Below are 18667 nucleotides of genomic sequence, written 5' to 3' on the forward strand. Positions count from 1 at the left end.
ACGGCAAATAATTTTCAACTATAGGCGCGACGAAATTTTGGATTTGCTGGCATTCGGAGAGAGAACGTCGAGGTGTGAATACGTCAATTTGTTTCGTGATGGCGACGGGGGTATTAATTCTTAAATCGTGTAAAGTTGACTAAAAACTTTACCCATTTACTTTAAAAAGAAAACATGTTAATGAATGTATTATTATTGTTACTAATAGAACATTAAATGGATGCTTGTTGGATTTATATGACAAATTATATTTCGTTCGGTATGCGTCATTTGCACCCGCAATCCGCGCATCGCCTAGCCACGATCTTTTTACACAATGCCTCAACTGAGGTATAGCCTTAAGCAGAGATGCATAGAATGTGTACGCATCACTAAACAATAATAATTACTAATATCCAATTCGTCATATTATGTTATAATCAATGTTGCTGACACACGAAAACTCATAATGCCACCTTGGTAAGATATATACGAATTTTTTGTCATGTCTATGAATATTTTAATAGGTAATATAACACGTTTTAATACTTTTGACAATTCATACCATTGTTATATAAATAGGTAGTTTGAAAGGGCTTTTAGCCTTTCGCACGTCTAATCTCGTCCGACTGCTACACGTCGAATCTATCTAAATAAAGCCCGAGCATATCTTTTTGCACAAGCAACGAGTGGTCCACCGTTCAGCTGTCAAAATCAGAGCCCAGATTGCTTGACGCCCTTTCTCGTTTCAAATTGAATTATAAAAAATTCTCAAATCAAATATATTAACTATCAGTGTTATTAATAAATAACATACATTCATGTTATTCATCAGCTATCAAAGTCAGACTAGTCCTTCACACAAAAAACCGGTGGTAATATCGTTTTCCAAAAAATATGTAGATCAATATCTATGCATTATATTGGTAGAATGTATGTTAACGCTAGTGTTTTATTTATCATGAAACTCATCTATCCAAATCAAACCATTCCCTGTGTGAACACGACAGATGCGTCAAAATGAGCATTCTATAGAACAATGACAGGTCATCCATAGACAACAACGGGAGGGGCGGAAAAAGTAGGACCAGTCGTTGTGAATGTATCGGCTTTCTACTTGAGTCGGCAATGGCCGATATCATTTTGCTGGCATTTACAAAACACATGTTACTAAATGTACCGCCGCACATCGCATGTAGCAGCGTGACAGTTTTTAAAAACAGCTGACATGTAGCGTAAGTATAAACCCGAAATGTCGCACTTAGGCTTGCCGTGTGACGTCACCGTCCCGACATGACCTTGCCTATACGCACGAAAGAAAGTTGCATGAAGTGTCCAGTTTTGATCACATGGCGGTCTCTCTAAGACAGTCAGCGGTGGTAACCAAATGCTGTCGACGTTTGTTGCAGCTGTCATAATCTCGTTTCAAATATTTATATATATTTTTTTAAATATAGTCTTAACATAAATTTCCATGAAATATTTTGATGATTTGATTAGGTAAATACGTATTACATAATCATTATCAGTTTTGAATTAATTAAATCAGTTGTTAAACAATGATAATTTATTTGATTTAAAGTTTTTTATTGATAATCTCCATTTGAAGTTTGGTAATTGCTTTGTTTTGCTCCATAATCGCTTTATTTTGCTCCATAATTAATGTATTTTGCTCCATTGTAGCGTTCATTTGTTCCATTAACAACTTTATACTATCGGTAATGGCACCTATGTCCTCTCTAGATACTCCCAAACTGTTATTTGATATGCCAGAGCCATTCAAACTGTTCTTTATGTTACGAATACTCTTTTTGGTGATGCTAAGATCAGTTTTTGTTCTTGTCAATACGTCCAAAAGAGATGATACGTTTCCGTTGGATGGTTTGGGCCTCTTGGGTACGTTTGATGTAGCGTTGGGAACATTAGTTGAGTCGACTGTAATAGGTGACCGGAGTCTACTTGTCAGCTCGGTGGATGGCTCAATAGGTACGCAGGCGGGGACTGTTATTTCCATTAATATTTCATCGTCAGCTGCTGGACTTGAAGGGCTGCCTAACGGATCGATATCAGGAATCTATAAGAATAAAACCAAACCAAATAAATGTATTTTAATAAAAAAAATATAGAAGGCAGTAGCAAATGGTTGAGGTACCCTGTTAAGATGTGACATAAATAACGCACACTAAACTTTGTCAGTCAAACGTATTTGTTTTAATGTAACTAAGCTACGCCCAATGTGTAGATAGTAGGCCCTAGCCGAATTCAAATTAGCAATACCCGATGCGGGTAGAAAAATAGTTTTCAATAAGGCATATTCTCTCAGCCGGCACAATTTTCAATTGACTACCATCAAGTAGAGTAGTTTGCGTGTCAAAGTCCTTAAGAAACCTCGATAGTAAACGCGAGGTATTCATAAAGGCATCTAGAAAAAATAATTAATGTGTAGATAGTGTTTCTTAGTTTTTTAAATTCATTGAAACCCTGCCTGATTCAAGCCATAGTTGATAACAGTCAAAAAATATTCGTTTATCTATAAAATATTTAAATTTTTACTATTAAACCATACATTATTTTAGATATTTTATAGATAAAAGAATATTTTTTTATTGATTACTGTTTGGTTAGGCAGGACGTAATGGATTAAAATAAACTAACCTACACCATCTGTAATAATATGTATTCTTAATTCAACGAAAACAAATAAGTATGACTGACAAAGTTTTCTTTTCTTTCGACCACGTCCGATCCTAATAGGATCATATTATGGGCCTCCACAGAGTAGAGGTTTGTATTGACAGATTTTGTTTTTTACGAGAAATGGATGTCAGCCACTTGCTCAATCTATTAGGTCCATATCCTGACACACACAAATTGGAAAACAATATGTGTACTTGCCAGACCCAGGATTCGAACCTGGGACCCACGGCGTTATAGTCGAACGCTTAAGCCGCGCGGCCACCGTGGGTGTTAAAGTTTAGTGTGCACTATTTATGTCGAATATTAACAGCCTACCTCCACCCTTCACCACTGTTATATTATGTGTATATGAGTGGGGACTAATAAATCATAAAGCGTCTGCACTAATATTTATCTATTGTACATTGAATCGAAAATATAATTTATAGATTGTTAATGCTGTAAGGAAAGAGAGCAATATAATGTTAGAGAAGTACAAACAACATAAGTTTTACGTTTTATTTTATGAATTTCATAAATAGAAATAAAAAAATAATTGATAAATCTCTCATTTTCTAATGTATAAATTAACAAATTAATCAATGAAAATGTTTAAAACAATTACAGATTTTTTTCAGTCGGAATGATTGCGTATGATTGTCAAATCAATTTTACGTAGTGATCGATGAACGAAGTCTGGCAACTCGGAGAGTAAAATATCAAACATGTTTGAAATCCAACGAGCCTGGTCTGTGGATCAAAAAGGCCGCAGATCGGGGGTGCTCCACACGAAAAATAAGTCCGAAGACTGTAAATTGTCTAACTTGCGTGCTAATGGAGCGCCGGCATAAGACTACCTAGGAACTAGTAGGGTGGAGGGACATGGGAGATGTCTTTATGTAGCAGTGTCCTGACACGTGGTGAAGCATAACCTAGCTTAGTCCAGAACCTTTGCTAAGCCCTTTAACAGTGGGTAGGTAATAAAATTCTACCCCTTTTACCTCACTATCGTGTGATTCGTCCATCGGTGTCTCCTCACCGGTCGCAGGGTTTACGGGATTGGCCAAACTTTCCGGAACCTGCAAAAACGACGAAGTGTAATAATTTTGATTTCAGTTGTAAAAATGTTAGAAAACTCTTTTGTCAAATGCAGCGGCGATTTTCATTGACGCAAATTACGCAACTGATTCGTTATAAAAATTAAAGGGGGCCTCCAAACCAGTCATACAATTATTAAATAATACCGAGGTATAAAAAATATGGGTATTCTTCATAAATGTAAATTTTTAATGAAAAATAATTTTGATTTAGAGTTTACAGAACAGACTATGTTCAAATTTCTGATGTCCTGTGGAAATATTTTAGAAACACTATAAATCTGGGTCAATGACATAAATATGGAAGATGCATCTGGAAAAAAAATGACACTCACTTTTTTGTCGGGTCTGCCGAATGGCATAATCTGTTCTAAAGCCATTACAATAAAGGTGATATTGCTATAAATTCCCGATGCGTGATATCGCATAATGGAAATTGAGTGACGTCTACCTATACCTACATGTGCGAATGTCACTATGCGCGAATTTACTTGCTAGCTACTGTACTGAGTGCGTTGTCCATTAATAATGTCATTGGTCTGGGTATAGGAAAATCTCTCTCAAATACAGCGTTTGTTGGATGTACTATCAATGTTGGATCAATATTTATATAATGATTTGCACGCATATTTTCTTTTTCGAAATGTGTATATACCGAAGTATATTTGAGGGATTTTGTTCTAATATTATTTCACTTTTATTGGTTTCAGACAATATAATATTTTCGTTTTGGCAGTGTAAAACTTATACAACAATAAGTAATGAAAAGATAACATTAAATTCATTTTCGAAAAACATAAACGTGTATGGTTTTTTAATACCAAAAATACCGCTATTTTGCATTTATGAAACCGGTAATTCGGTATCGATAAATAATAGAATACCTGTTTTGAAATAGCAAGTATTCAAATAATATAGGTAATAAAAAATATTTTGCTCCACTTTCGATACTTCTGAGTTGGTGTTCTTTCTATTATCACAATAATGGTTATTTCAACGAGATTGGTTATTTTTATCGAATATTCATGAATTTGGCATGCGAACATAGACTTATCGCGAGTGGAGAACTACAAGGTACTAAGTGTTTGTCCTTGACTAAACAAAAGTAACAATGTGGCAGCTTAGGATACTACTTCATTGTTGAGTTTAGAGTTTGAGTTTTTTGGACGAACACTTAGAACCTTGTAGTATTAGGCTCGCGAAATATCTTTTACGTGCGAGTATGAATAATAAATTCTAATGCATCCCATGTAAAAGGTTCGTATCATTGAAACCGAATCAAACAAATAAACAAACCTAACCATACACAATATAGGTACAAATTGTATGAGTAGAAAGTATACCTACCGGAAATGGTTTGAGATTATTGACGTTTGGTTCAGTGTATCATTGAAAATCAAACCGTTCTCGGACGATCAGAAATGGGTAAAAATTTTGACAGTTGAAATTTAAAAACTTTTCAAAATTGTCTATTAATAGCTATTGCGGCAGGTTATATGAAAGTATGGTGAAGCACGCAAGTATGGTGAAGCAGGCAAGTATGGTGAGGCAGGTTGGTAATCAATTTTCGGCAAAATTTCCATGTTAAGATTATATTATATGGGTACGTTATAATGACCAAAGTAAATCCTCCGTGACGCCCTGCATTTTTTTCCGCGTCCCTATTATTTCTCGTAAATTGTCGGCTATATTGTTGGCCTGCTTCATTCTGTGGTATGAGAAAGCCGATTCATTACCCCTCTTTTTATTTAATACCTCTATGGATTAATGAACACGGAGAGGTGTTGCCATTTTAATAATAAATAAAAAATATGTTTTAATAATTTTATTATTACTAATTTCACTGTGCGTGCATTTATTTAATATGTCAGTTGTCACTGATAAAGAAATTGTGAAGTTATTGCATGTTATATTATGAACAACTAATTTATACTAATTATTTATTTTATTATTTGCAGTTTCATTATATTTACTATTATAAGTATGTAATTTAAAAAATATTTCAATATTTTATGGATAATACTACTATAACGGTTAGTCCACGATGGCCGAGCGGTTTACCCGGTTTGTCGTGGGTCCCAGGATCGAATCCTGGCTCAGGCAGATTCACATATTATTTTTCAATTTGTGTTTGGAGTCATCAGATTACTTGAGAGTTGTTTTCAAATTAAAAACGAGGAAGACAGCCTCACACTCACAACCTCTATGATGCCCTTCATTTTTTTTATCGCGTCGCTATTTCTCGTATGTCTTCGGCTATTGTTTGCTTGCTTCATTCAGTTGTATTAGAAAGGTTCCTTGCCCCTCTCTTCATTTAATACCTCTATGATTAATACTTACTTCAAAATACACGCCTAAAGTAAACAAGCAGAAAAATAGACTTACAGCAGGTTTAAGGCTCGGGTCTTCTATGATATGTGCACGCATCGGAGACGGGTGGATTAGCACCAAAATCCTTTCCTGCAATTGCGTTAAATTTGTTAAGCTTGTATTATCCAAGGCAGCTCTTTCGTTTCTTAGCACCACTTTTCTGGTTGACTGCCGTAAATCGTGCCACGTCTGAAACAAACACGTAATTTATAATGTTTGAGGCTTTCACGGTTGTTTTTATCATAGATTTTTGGGTTTCCACCGTGTGTCCTTCTTTCTTCTTTACTCGGCGTTTCGGTCTCGTTGCAGAGGCCATTATAAAGAGATGATTTGTTTTATGATGAAAATGTAGTGTAGGTATGTAAATGTAAACGTTGCTCTAAGAATGTCAAAAGGCATCCGATTAGCTAAGAGCAAACGTTGCTCAGAGTAATCTGTCAATCGTTACGACCAGGGATATCGGCTTGAATATTGGATTTTGCTGATAGTGCCGGAAGCCGTGACGTTTTTAACCGTAATCCATCATCCCTATTAATATTTTCAGGGTTTCTCGAAACGTCTAGTAAAGAAGGAAGAAGGACACACGGTGAAAACCCAAAATTCTACTACGATAAACATGTAATTTATTTAAAATACATCGAGTAACTCATCGATTCCGGAGTAATCAATCCATTAAATCCCCAAACAGATACGCCTCTAGCCAAAGTGCCGCCCTTAATACTTTGGACGCGGAAGACGCACCCGGCGCGTAATGACCAGGCGGCCGATCGATGTAATTAACGTGCATTTTAAAGGAGGCAATTAAATCATCATTATCTACTCAGCAGCGAATGATTTAAGCAGACTTAGAAAGGTGTCCAATTTTTTAAATTATTATTACAACGTTTTTATTAGCTCGTATTCTTGTTTGTCCGGTGGTTGTTTGTCCAGTACAAATCTTGCAATCGATTTTTCACTAACTTCCTGACTATCTAGACATTTGAAACTTTTAGAATATATCGGAACACGATGCCAATGCATTATTTTAATATTAGCCATCTTTAATCAGGATTGAATTCATTTTCAATTAATTCTGTTTTGTATGGAAAGTTATTTCAGAAAAATCCGTAAAAAGTAAAAGACTATTATTGGTTGCTAAGGGGGTAATCCTATCAACTAAATTATTAATATATACGTGCGTTACTATGGAAATCAAAATGAAATGTCTAAATGACATTTCAGTAGGTACATATTCTATATTATTTTGTTTGTTTGTTTTTTATTTACTTCATATTAACAAGTACAAGTTTGAGCATATTGAGCATAATAATTCAACAGAAAATGTTAAACGTTGTATATAAAAAGTTATATTTATCTTGTAATTATTTTTAATCTCAAATTGTACCTATGTAAAGTTGTTAGGTGAAAACAGCCTTGCCAGATCTAACATTTTTCGATAGGCATATAGCTTGCAAAAAAATGTATCTGGCTTGTGGCGTTTTTACTAGCGGTTTTTAATGCCTCCAACTTTAAGCTTTAAATGTGTTGAAAAAACGCTGGATATTAAGTTTATTTTTTTCATGCGCATCAAATTTATGACTATCAGATACTTGATGTATGTAGATCCATCTATTTTAGTAATAAATAAAACACGATGAAACAATCTCATGCTTAAATTAATATTTTCGTAACTCTGCGTGTATAAAAATTAGTGTTCATCTAAAAGGTATATTCTTTAATTCTCTATATCTTTCCTACAAGAAAGACGCTCTCGTCTTCAAACTTACAACTAAACTTGAACGCCGTTGGCCCAATATTTATTTTCAATTTTGAAATATATTTCTGTTAAAATGTGTGGTTTTTACACTATCAATTTTTTTTCGATGTTTCCACTTTTTTTGGTACGCGAAAGCAAATGTATTTACTTCGTTCTTGGTAAAATAAGTAAGTTTACTTGATTTTTAAAAAAAAAAAAAGTAGGTAAAGCGTTTTTTTCCTGCCAAATAGGTAGTTTTTATAACCCGTCTGGCATGTTTTTGTCAACGACAGTTGGCATATTTTATAATCTAAAACAAATGCAACCGAAATTTTGGAAGTCTCATTTACCACTGTTTTCAAAAGTTGTAATAATCGTATGCATTCCTCCATTTGCCTCCTTATATAATTATGGAGTAGGTAAATTTTGTTTTAATAGACGCATGTTTATAATCACCTTACGCCAAGAGTGTGCTGTTCTCTGCGCCCCGTTCTCGCAGGCATTTAACTTCTTACCAAGCTTCACCCATAGCTTCATCAGGTCTTCCAAGCCGAACGGCTTGGTCGGAACGCTTCCCACCAACACTGGATTATCTGAAAATCGCAACGTCCAGTTAATTACTAGGTGCCTAGTTAATTACCACATTTAATTATCATGCTAATAGTATCTAATGGCCACGCGCCAGTCGCGTTGTCAGCGCTAAATGAGTTAAATCAATTCACCGATTGACCTCCCATAAATGTATAACAGGTTTATTATTATAAGAAATCATGGCCATCACGAGGGAGGAGGGAGCTGACTGGGTTTAAGCCTTAGGGTCCCGGGGTTAGGAGGGGCCAGGCGTAGTGCGTCGACCATCTAAGTCAGGTATACAGATCACAAATTATCTCGAACAGTAGACAACCTGGGTACCGCAGAAAACAATTTAGGAAACATGTAGAGATTCGAACTGCCCCCTTAGCGCTAGATGGTTTGGAGGGCATTAACAATCTTGATCTGAGAATGTGGGGCCATGTAAGAAATTATTTACGCTTCAATGTAATTGTGTAATTTCACATAACCTAACCCAGGGGTCGGCAAACCGCGGCTTACAAGCCGCGGCTCTGGGTATTGGCGTGCGGCTCTTTGCTAAATTCCCAATTTTTACAAAAACTTTTGCAAAATTCACAATTTTTATTTTTTGTCATTGATTTGAACACTTATTATATTATATAATGACATTATCGCGAGCCTAATTTTTCCACCGTGATGGTTGATGCAAAAAGGTTTGATTGTTGTTGTTTTAAATCCGCCCATTGCAAAAGTCGACAAATCAAAATTTTCTCCATTTGATATTGACACGAGCACTTTTGAAATACAATTTTATTGGTGGATTTAACAAGCAAATAGTTATGGAGCTCAAAATTTCGTAGGTCTTGCCACCGAAATTGAGGATTTGCAGAGAGAAAAATGCAATTTAATTTCACAACACATGTGGATCAATTTAAAAGATCTACATAAGGTAGATACTAAGATGTTTAATACATATTATGGAATAGCTTTCCGAACTCATATTCAAGTCTACATAATAATATGTATGTGAACAATCATTTTCAAACATGAACAATATAAATCGCATTTAGAAAATCCAAATAACCGATGAGAATTTTTTGGAGTCGCGCCTGAAATTAAAAACTACAAGTTACATACCAAACATACACACTCTCCAAAGAAATGCAAGGAAGGTCATTCATTGTTCACATTAGTTTTAAGGAATGCGTCAAAATTGTATGTAATTCATATTCTGTAAAAATTATATTTATAATGTCAACACTAAAAACATTATATAATATTAAGTATTTACGTTAGTTTTATTCGGGAAATCTTCTTAACTTAATAATTAATAAACAATCATAAAATGTAATTAATTCATTTAAACAAATCATATTTTTAACAATATACGTGTGGCTCTCGAAATATTTTTTAACCGTTGTGCCACTCATATTTAGCTCTTTTGGTTCAAGAGTTTGCCGACCCCTGACCTAACCTATCTATTTCCTTTCAAATTATAGAATAACATCGTATTTTCCAATGACGAATGATCTAATATTTATCTCCACATATTTATTTAACATAGGGAATGTCAGTTAGGAGGGTTATTAATTATATAATTAATACGACAGTTGTATAACAATTAAAGAACTTATCTACTTGAATATTTTGACATTAGACATACAAAACTATTGTCAATTTTTAAACAGTCTTTGGTTGGTAGGTACCTACCTATGTTTGGGCAATAATACTATGTGCCTCAATGTGCCTACTATTTATAATATAATAATAAAAGTTTCTCATTAGTTGTAAAAGTTATATTTTTCGTGGATGCTCACATTTAATGAATGAGTTTGGTGTTCGTTACGATGATAGCTGACTAGTTCAATGAATTACGATTACTAGAACACTTGAACCAGACCACCGCCATTTTTAGATTAATATAGCCTGAGCATAACTTTTTGCACAAGCAACGAGTAGTCCACTGCCATACTATTTATTGATAATGTACTTGCAAGCAGAGTTTGGTATTCTATAATGACTGAAGAGTATAAATAAGTTATTGGTTGTTGTCGTTTAGAATCGACTGTCACATTGACAAACGTCCTAGTGTATTATGATATTATTATACATATAAGAAGTTTACTTACTTTGATCGTCACTTCTGATTATTAATAACACATAACCACTAAATCAGATGAATTCCAAGGTCTCCAAAATACGTTAAAATAATCGGAAAGAAATCTGAAACTAAGAATACTCCGACAAGTGAACACGACAGACGCGTCATTATGAACACTCTATAGGCAATGGCAGGTCATCTATAGACAACGGGAGGGGCGAAAAGTAGTAGCAGTCGTGTAATGTATCGGCTTCCTTCTTCAGTGGACAATGAACGGATAAATTATTGCATTGCCGACTATTAATCTAAATATGGCGCTGATTGTTGTCATGATGTACTAAAAACAAGGCATTAAAAACCATGTCGCCACTATGACAACCTAATAAGCAAGTTTATAATATTATGGGTATATTAATAAACGCATGCGATTCTAGTGCTGCGTACCTTCCATGTATGTCACCAGCATTTCTTGTTGTTCGTTAGAACACTTCCTTCTCTTGTTTAGGTTCATATTTTGCAAGATACGTTTAGAAGAAAGTGGAGTTTGACAAGTCGTAAGCATAGACAATAATATACTAATATAGTTAGAGACAATAAAATAATAAAAAAGTGTGGAGGTAATAAAATAAAACAAACCCCTACGAAATATACACAAAAGCCAATTAATAATTTATGAATAATCAATATACCTACCTAAATTATCGTCCATGAATATTATGTACGTATTTTATTAAATTTGTAGTATCTAGGTATTAGTTATTGAGTAGGTAGGTAGGTTAAAAGAAAAAGGGCTTCATTCATTATATATTTGACCACGTCTCTCTGAAATGTTCTAGGTACCTACCTAGATAAGTTATTTTTAATTTAATCAATTGTCAATGTAGGTACCTACCTCAATAATATAATCTGAATAGTAGGTACTTACCTACTAGGTATATGAATACAAAACGAATGGGAACTGGTTTATGCATTGGTGAAATAATACCACCTATGCATTAAAGTTTGTCACGTAAATATAACGTGCATTCAATATTGAGAGCAGTCGGCATTGTTTGCTATAATATTAGGATTGACTGGCCTGACTGTAATAAAATACCCTGCTTCAAATACTTGGTCCATTTCGATGGCTTTTACATTTCTATTTATTAACCTGTTATGTGTTGTATAATATGTACCTACCTACATTAAAATCAAATCAAATTATTAGTAGGTTGGTATAATTAATTATATTGTTGATTATAAAATTGTTTTTGTACCTATATCATATCATGTCATTGTGTAATCAATGGAGAAGACAGCCTTTGGTTTTAACCTACCAATTTAATATTTATTATTGACGATGTGTTTTGAGTAAAGGAACTGAATAGTTAGTATTTATATTATTTACCTTAATAAAAAATATCAAGTAGGAAAGTAGTTTCCCAAAATAACTACGATATTATGTTGTATGCGACACAATATTTCATTGTCTTTGGTAAACGTCACTGAATTTTGACAGAATAGGTACCAATATATATTTATTGTCATTTAAATGTGTCTGTGTACGCATAATGGTTATCAAACTCGAACCAGTTGGAGAGAAAGCTGAAGAAGATGATCAGAATAATTGGTTTGATGTACCAATGATTTCGAATCCAATTAGCCCGGGCGCAAACATCACCATAAAGCAGGAGAATGCCATCAATGACAGTTATACTTGTCAGGTTAGTTTTAAAAATAATACACGTTCAATATTATATTTCGCTTATTATAATATTACTATAATGTATGCATAGTCGTGCAATACACTCAAACAAACAAGACTGTTCTTCAATATGACGGAAAGGAGAAATTAGAATACCTAAATTTATGTAGAAATATCAACTGGGTATAAAAACTAAGATAGAATGGGAATGTTGCAGCAGAGAGAAGGGTAGAGAGATATTGGGTTAAAGTGATGATAATTTGAAATGTTTCTTTTCTATCTACAGCGTAGGTAATATCGAGGTCATTCTGTGAAAGATGAGATAGAGCTGCGTAACTAGAGAATAATAATAAATAATTACAAGATAAAAATAACTTTTTATATACCACGTTTATAAATCGTCTCTGTTCTGGCAGAACAAACTAACTGGAGAATACTAGTTTTGAGTAATTTGACTTTGAAGTTGTTAAAATGTTTGAAATTGTCTATCATAAAAATCATAAAAAGGATGACTTTAAAATAAAGACTGTTTATTTATTAAAAAGGTTTCCAGACAGTAAAGTTTGAAATAACGAACATTTTGGTATAACTAACTCAATATGTCATTTTTTCGAATTAGTGTCTTCTGCCAGAACAGTGACGAAATTTTCTGTTGAATCATATAAACTTGACAATTCTATGTATTAATAACTTAGGGCAAATAAGGCAATTGTCAACAAATCATTTTTTTGCTATTTTGCAACAAACAAACAAACAAACAAATATAGAATACCTACTGACATGTCATTTTGATTTCCATAGTAACGCACGTATATATTAATAATTTAGTTGCTAGGACCACCCCCTTAGCAACCAATAATAATGGATTGGATTACGGATTTCTTCCGAAATAACTTTTCATACAAAACAGAATTAACTGAAAATGAATTCAATTCTACTTAAAGATGGCTAAAAGTATTAAAAAAATGCATTGGCGTGTTCTGATATATTCTAAAAGTTTCAAATGTCTAGCTAGTCGGGAAGTTAGGTAAAATCGATTGCAGGTTTTGAACTGGATAAACAACCACCGGACAAACAAGAATACGAGCTAAGAAAAACGTGGTAAAATAAAAAATTACAGATATCCATGGGCAGTGGCCCTTAAAACTCATGAAATAATACAAGTCCATTAACATTACTGTAATTATCTATTTTCAGAAAGATATTATTTTAGGCACCACGTCGTGTGTAAATCCAGATAGTAATAATTTAGTGTTGGATATAAAATGCAAACGCGAGATGCTTGAGGATACCAGAGGCTCATCATGTGATCATAAAGATTCCTTACCCGGTTGCTCGCATTCTGAAAGCATCGGTATAGATCAAGTAAGGAATTTTATTCGTTTTCTATATACACCCAGTTTATTCCGGATTATCATTAGCGTGGATCCATCTACCATTAAATGAAAGCCTCTCCAAACTGATTTCATATCTTCCAGGCACTTGGTTTGTATTATTTGTCTAGATATATTTTTTCTACTACTAAATTTCCTACCACGCCATTGATATTTATCGAGCGATTGTTTCTTATTCAAAATATGTGTCCACTTCATTAATTTTTTTAAGGTGAAAACCTAAAAAACTATTTCTTTTATTCAACGAATAAGACACAAGACTTGATAATGCAACATTCTACATATTAAACATAAATACTTCGAAACGTTTTAACGCAATTTGACTACTACTAGTTAAAATCGTTGTAATTTAGTAAGATACCCGTAGCTTAATTGGAAAAGCATACTGGCGCGAATCCAGCAGATACTAGTATTTTCTGATGATCTTTAGTAGAGACATGTAGAATATGTTCTTGAATTATGATTTGAGAGTTTCCCAAGATTTCTATGCACAATTGCTTTATGTTTTGATTGGTGTACTTATTTTAAGATATATAAAAAAAACGGCTAAATTCACTTACGCCACGAAGCCCGAATGGTACCAATCGGTCCATCGCCCTAAGACGGCCTGCATATATTCACAGGAAATATTTCTTTTTTATAGGTGTCTCCACCACAACGTAGTTACAACAACCTGGATACTCATGACAACAATTTGACTTTCACAACCAATAAATTCGAAGATGGATTGAAACAATATTCTGACATAACTATAGATGAACAAAATATCAAACAAGAAGTGCCATTACCCGATTTTTCAAAAGAGGTTCGAATTGTGTTAAAAAACGTTATATATTATCCACAAAATTTCATTTGCAGTGTTTGTTACTCAGTATTTGAATGCGTAAGTGATCTTAAAACTCACAAATTTTCTCACAATAATAATAAAATTTTAAATAATCTATCTTACGTGGAAATTGTTGGTAAAAGACACTTTGTAAATTTAAAACTGTTTAATAGCACAAATACCAGTGAAAAATTACACAAATGCGAGGTATGCAGTTATGTGAGTAAAAGGATTCAAAACTTAAAAAGACATAAAATAACACATACCGATGAAAAACCACATAAATGCAATGTATGCTCATATACATGCTCGGAAAGAAACAGTCTCAAAACGCATAAAATGACACATACTGGTGAAAAGCCGCATCAATGTAATCTGTGTTCTTTTACAAGTAAAACACCTCAACAATTAAAAAGACATAGCATGTCGCATACCAATGAAAGACCATTTAAATGCGATCTTTGCTCATTTACATGCAAATCGTCTCAGCACTTAAAAATACACAAGATGTCACATACCGGAGAAAAGCCATACAAATGCAGTTTTTGCTCTTATACATGCTCACGTAATTATCAACTGAAACGGCACACAGTGATACATACCGGAAACAAACCATATAAATGCAATGATTGTTCGTATACATCCACTCAGATTAGTGATCTTAAGAAACATAACATGACACATACAGGCGAAAAACCATTTAAATGTAATGTTTGCTTATTTACTTGTATCACCTCTAACCAGCTCAAACAACACCAAATGACGCATTCTGGAGACAAACCGTATAAATGTAGTAATTGTTTATACACGTGCACGAGACTTGCTCATTTAAAAATACATAAAATGACACACATACGTAAAAACCCTTTTAAATGTGTCAATTGTTCAAATAATATATGCACGCGAAATGATCATATTATGACAACATAAAATGATGGATACCAGCCAAAATTGGCGGCACGGTTAAATATTATATTATGGGGTCACTGCTAAAAGTAGGTAAGTCTCGAAATCATGTTATGCAGTACCTAATTGCAATTTGAAGTTTGACATGTCTTTTAAAATCAGGCATAATAATAATTTCTTTGTGCGCATTTTCTATATATCGGATGACCTTAAATTATTTTCTATCCTAAATAAGATTATAATACGGGCCTCCACAGAGTGGATGTTTGTATAAACAGATTTTATTTTTACGAGAAATGGATATCAGCCACTTGCTCAACGTATCAGGTCCATACCCTGACTCAAATACAAGTTGAAAAACAATATGTGTATTTGCCAGACCCAGGATTTGAAACTGGGACCCACGACGCTATAGACCAACGCTTAAGCTGCGCGGCCATCGTGAAGATTATAATCGATTATAAAAAATATATATCAAGTGAAAAATAAATTCTTTCGTTTTGCACATGACTTTCTCTTGTGACCAAAATATTTTCAAAGAATGAGATTATTCTTATTTTTTCTTATAAATCAACCTAAAATGCAAGAAGCTTTACAGAAAAAAGTCTCCATTAGAAAGTCACAATCACTTTTGACCTGTTAATTATTTTTAATTACCACATTTAAATATGTTAATTATATCTAATGGCCAAGTAAGACAAACGCGCCAGTCGCAATGTCAGCACTAAATGAGTTGATTGCAACCCAAGGTTTTTCAAATTACTTTAATAAATGACTACCACGCTGACTGTTTTGAGCAGTTTCTCCAATGTGTCACATAGTCAACAAGCTGAAGAGTTCAACTCAGAAAAATGGTTGAAAGTATTGCTTCGGTAGGTACTATATCCAATCAATGGAACTACACAAAGAAGACAACCCCTAACATGATATTGCATTACGATATGTTATGAAAATACCTAAGTAATCTTATAATTTTTATACTATAAAGTCTTTTAATATTTTTGTTATTTTTTATCATATTTTACTTTATTACCCATACATTTCTATGAACATTTCGGTCGACCTATATCATCTACAGTTCACCCTGAGAGGTCGTTTGGATCATTCAGGATAAACTGTAGGACTTTGGTACATGATTATTTTCGCTTTGCCAAGCGGTCGGCGTACTTTATTTTAGTAGGAGGCTTAACTAAATCGGTCAGACCGCATGTTTGTGTCGTCAAATGTCGTCCAATATTAATACTGTGTAACAAGAACTTCTTGGATACGTGTTAACACTGTGAAATAACAAGCTCCTTCCATTTAGTCGATGACAGCGCCTTCCGGCTTGTGCCTAAGTCTTATTGTTGGACAGTACATTGATAGAATTCACAATTCGCGATGACCAATATTAATAAGGGAGCGGTCATTTTTTGGATTCAATTCATAGGCAAGTAATATATTATCATCATCAGCAACCGGGGAAGGGAAGATGATAGATGAGGGTCTCCTCTAGCTCTCTCCACTCTTCTTGATCATTAGTTCTTTGCCGCCACGTACATTTACTTAACTTTACAAGCTTGTCTATCGAGCAGGTTTTAGAGCGTCCCTGTGGGCGTTTAGTGCCCCTTATTTAAAACTGTATGCCGGCATTTGTCTATTCAACGAGCGACATGTCCGGCCCATTGGTATTTAATCTGCTTATCGACCTCTATCACATCGTGTACTCTTTTCTGCTTTCTTATTCATTATTTTTTTGTTATCTTTACGCGTTATGCCCAACATGCACATTTCCATGCCATGTTACGCTCCTTGTCATTTTTTGATTTCAATTACATTAAAGCCTAGTACCCATATACGTTCTTGCTCGATTGAGCATGTTGACTTGGAAGCATGCTCGTCGTTGCGCCCACACAGTCGAGCAACTCGACACAACACGCTGTGAGGCCACCATCGCACCGCCACGACTTCGACTAGGAATGAGAGCGAGGTCACACTAGCCTTGCAGGTGCGTTCTCACTCCATCACTCAAATTATATCACGCAAGAATTACGGACCTTCAATCTTTTTCGGATAGCGCAATTTGTTCGATGTCGAACAAAAAACCATCGAGCCAGATGGTACACACGTTGAGACATGTTGGAATCAGCGTAAAACCATCGAGCAAGAACATGCGTGTTTACCTACTATAAGAGTAAATGTTTCACATGCATACATGAGCGTCAGTGGAACACATTGATAACACTTTACGCTCTGACTCAATGGAAGGTCACTTTTGAAGATACTATTCAGGCGCCCAAATGCACTTCATGCCAGTTTGGTTCTGCGAGTAATTTTGTCATACATAAGTACCACCTTGTCAATTAATAATTTGTTTTGCATATAATATATACCTGTGCATTTATGTGACAATGGTCATTCACTTAAACTTATGACGGAAGATTAATAAAATTGTTGAAAACTGTTTTAACTCAAATATATTATATTTCTGTATAAGTAAATCTTTTCAGTGAAATAATATTAAAAACGAAGAAAAAATAGATTAATAAAATTTTCGTATGTACAAATTGATACAAAATTATCTGGAGAACGGTCAAAAATGGAACTACGAACTATCATATTGAAAATATCATTCGAATGTCAGATTCTGACCATTTGCGAGTCTTGATTGGGTAGTTTTCAACTGTGGCTTCCCATCACTTCTTCAGATAAGTTTGTAGGTCTGTGCAGTTAGATTTAACATACTACAGAACTATCTAACTCTGTAAGGGCAACGTATTTTTAAAACTCTCATAATGGAGTTCTACCAAATAAGAGTCAGTTTAATTAATAACTCACTAATGCTTAAATTTTTTCTTTGTTACAATATATTTAAAAATGTTCTAATAAAGAGTGCAATAGGTACCTAGTTTGAAATATTTAAAGAATATTGTATTATATACACTGTCAATTATATTATTATTCACTTAAGTATGTACAATAAGCACCTATGTAATTATATGAGACCTATAAATATAAGATATACCTATGAGGTAATTTAAAAATAAATTAATATTACAGACGGTACTTGATGGAATTTTAATTTCAATTCCAATTACCTAACTTATGTGTTGTACTATTCCATTTGAGACATTTTTGGAACCTGACCTTCATCAGTTGGCATTTTCCTGCACCAACGAAAAATTCACACAAAAACAGAATAAACTCACATTCAAAACATGCGTTAAAATGTAGTGTATTGGGTAATAGCCTATCGGAATTATATTTAATAATAATTTGCTGTGTGATGTAGGCATTAATTTCATATATGAGCGAGAGCTAACTATATTGTGACAGCGTACATTTTTCCATGGCGAGTGTGCCTGTCA

General features: G+C 34.0%; 1 protein-coding gene across 1 annotated transcript; it reads right to left on the reverse strand.

Moving 5' to 3' along the window:
- Positions 1-816: 816 nt before the first annotated feature.
- Positions 817-11030, reverse strand: LOC147076692 (uncharacterized). Its single transcript, XM_085941476.1, has 5 exons — positions 10955-11030; positions 8314-8450; positions 6138-6311; positions 3657-3734; positions 817-2053 (listed from the first exon to the last, which is right to left on the reverse strand). Exons 1-5 carry the CDS (start codon positions 11019-11021, stop codon positions 1556-1558), a joined length of 954 nt encoding a protein of 317 aa, XP_085797602.1. The 5' UTR covers positions 11022-11030; the 3' UTR covers positions 817-1555.
- Positions 11031-18667: the final 7637 nt, after the last annotated feature.

This window comes from Rhyacophila brunnea, unplaced genomic scaffold, assembly GCF_057557595.1.
Source record: "Rhyacophila brunnea isolate RB1 unplaced genomic scaffold, BYU_Rbru_1.0 scaffold_13, whole genome shotgun sequence".
In the NCBI taxonomy this organism is placed as follows: Eukaryota; Metazoa; Arthropoda; class Insecta; order Trichoptera; family Rhyacophilidae; genus Rhyacophila; species Rhyacophila brunnea.

Coding starts and splice junctions, on each gene's coding strand:
- LOC147076692 (XM_085941476.1), bottom strand. CDS start 11,021: ATGAACCTAAACAAGAGAAGGAAGTGTTCTAACGAACAACAAGAAATG. Junction 6,312..8,313: donor CAGCACACTCTTGGCGTAAG/GTGATTATAAAC, acceptor TGTTTGTTTCAG/ACGTGGCACGATTTACGGCA. Junction 3,735..6,137: donor ACCCGAGCCTTAAACCTGCT/GTAAGTCTATTT, acceptor TCGTTTTTGCAG/GTTCCGGAAAGTTTGGCCAA.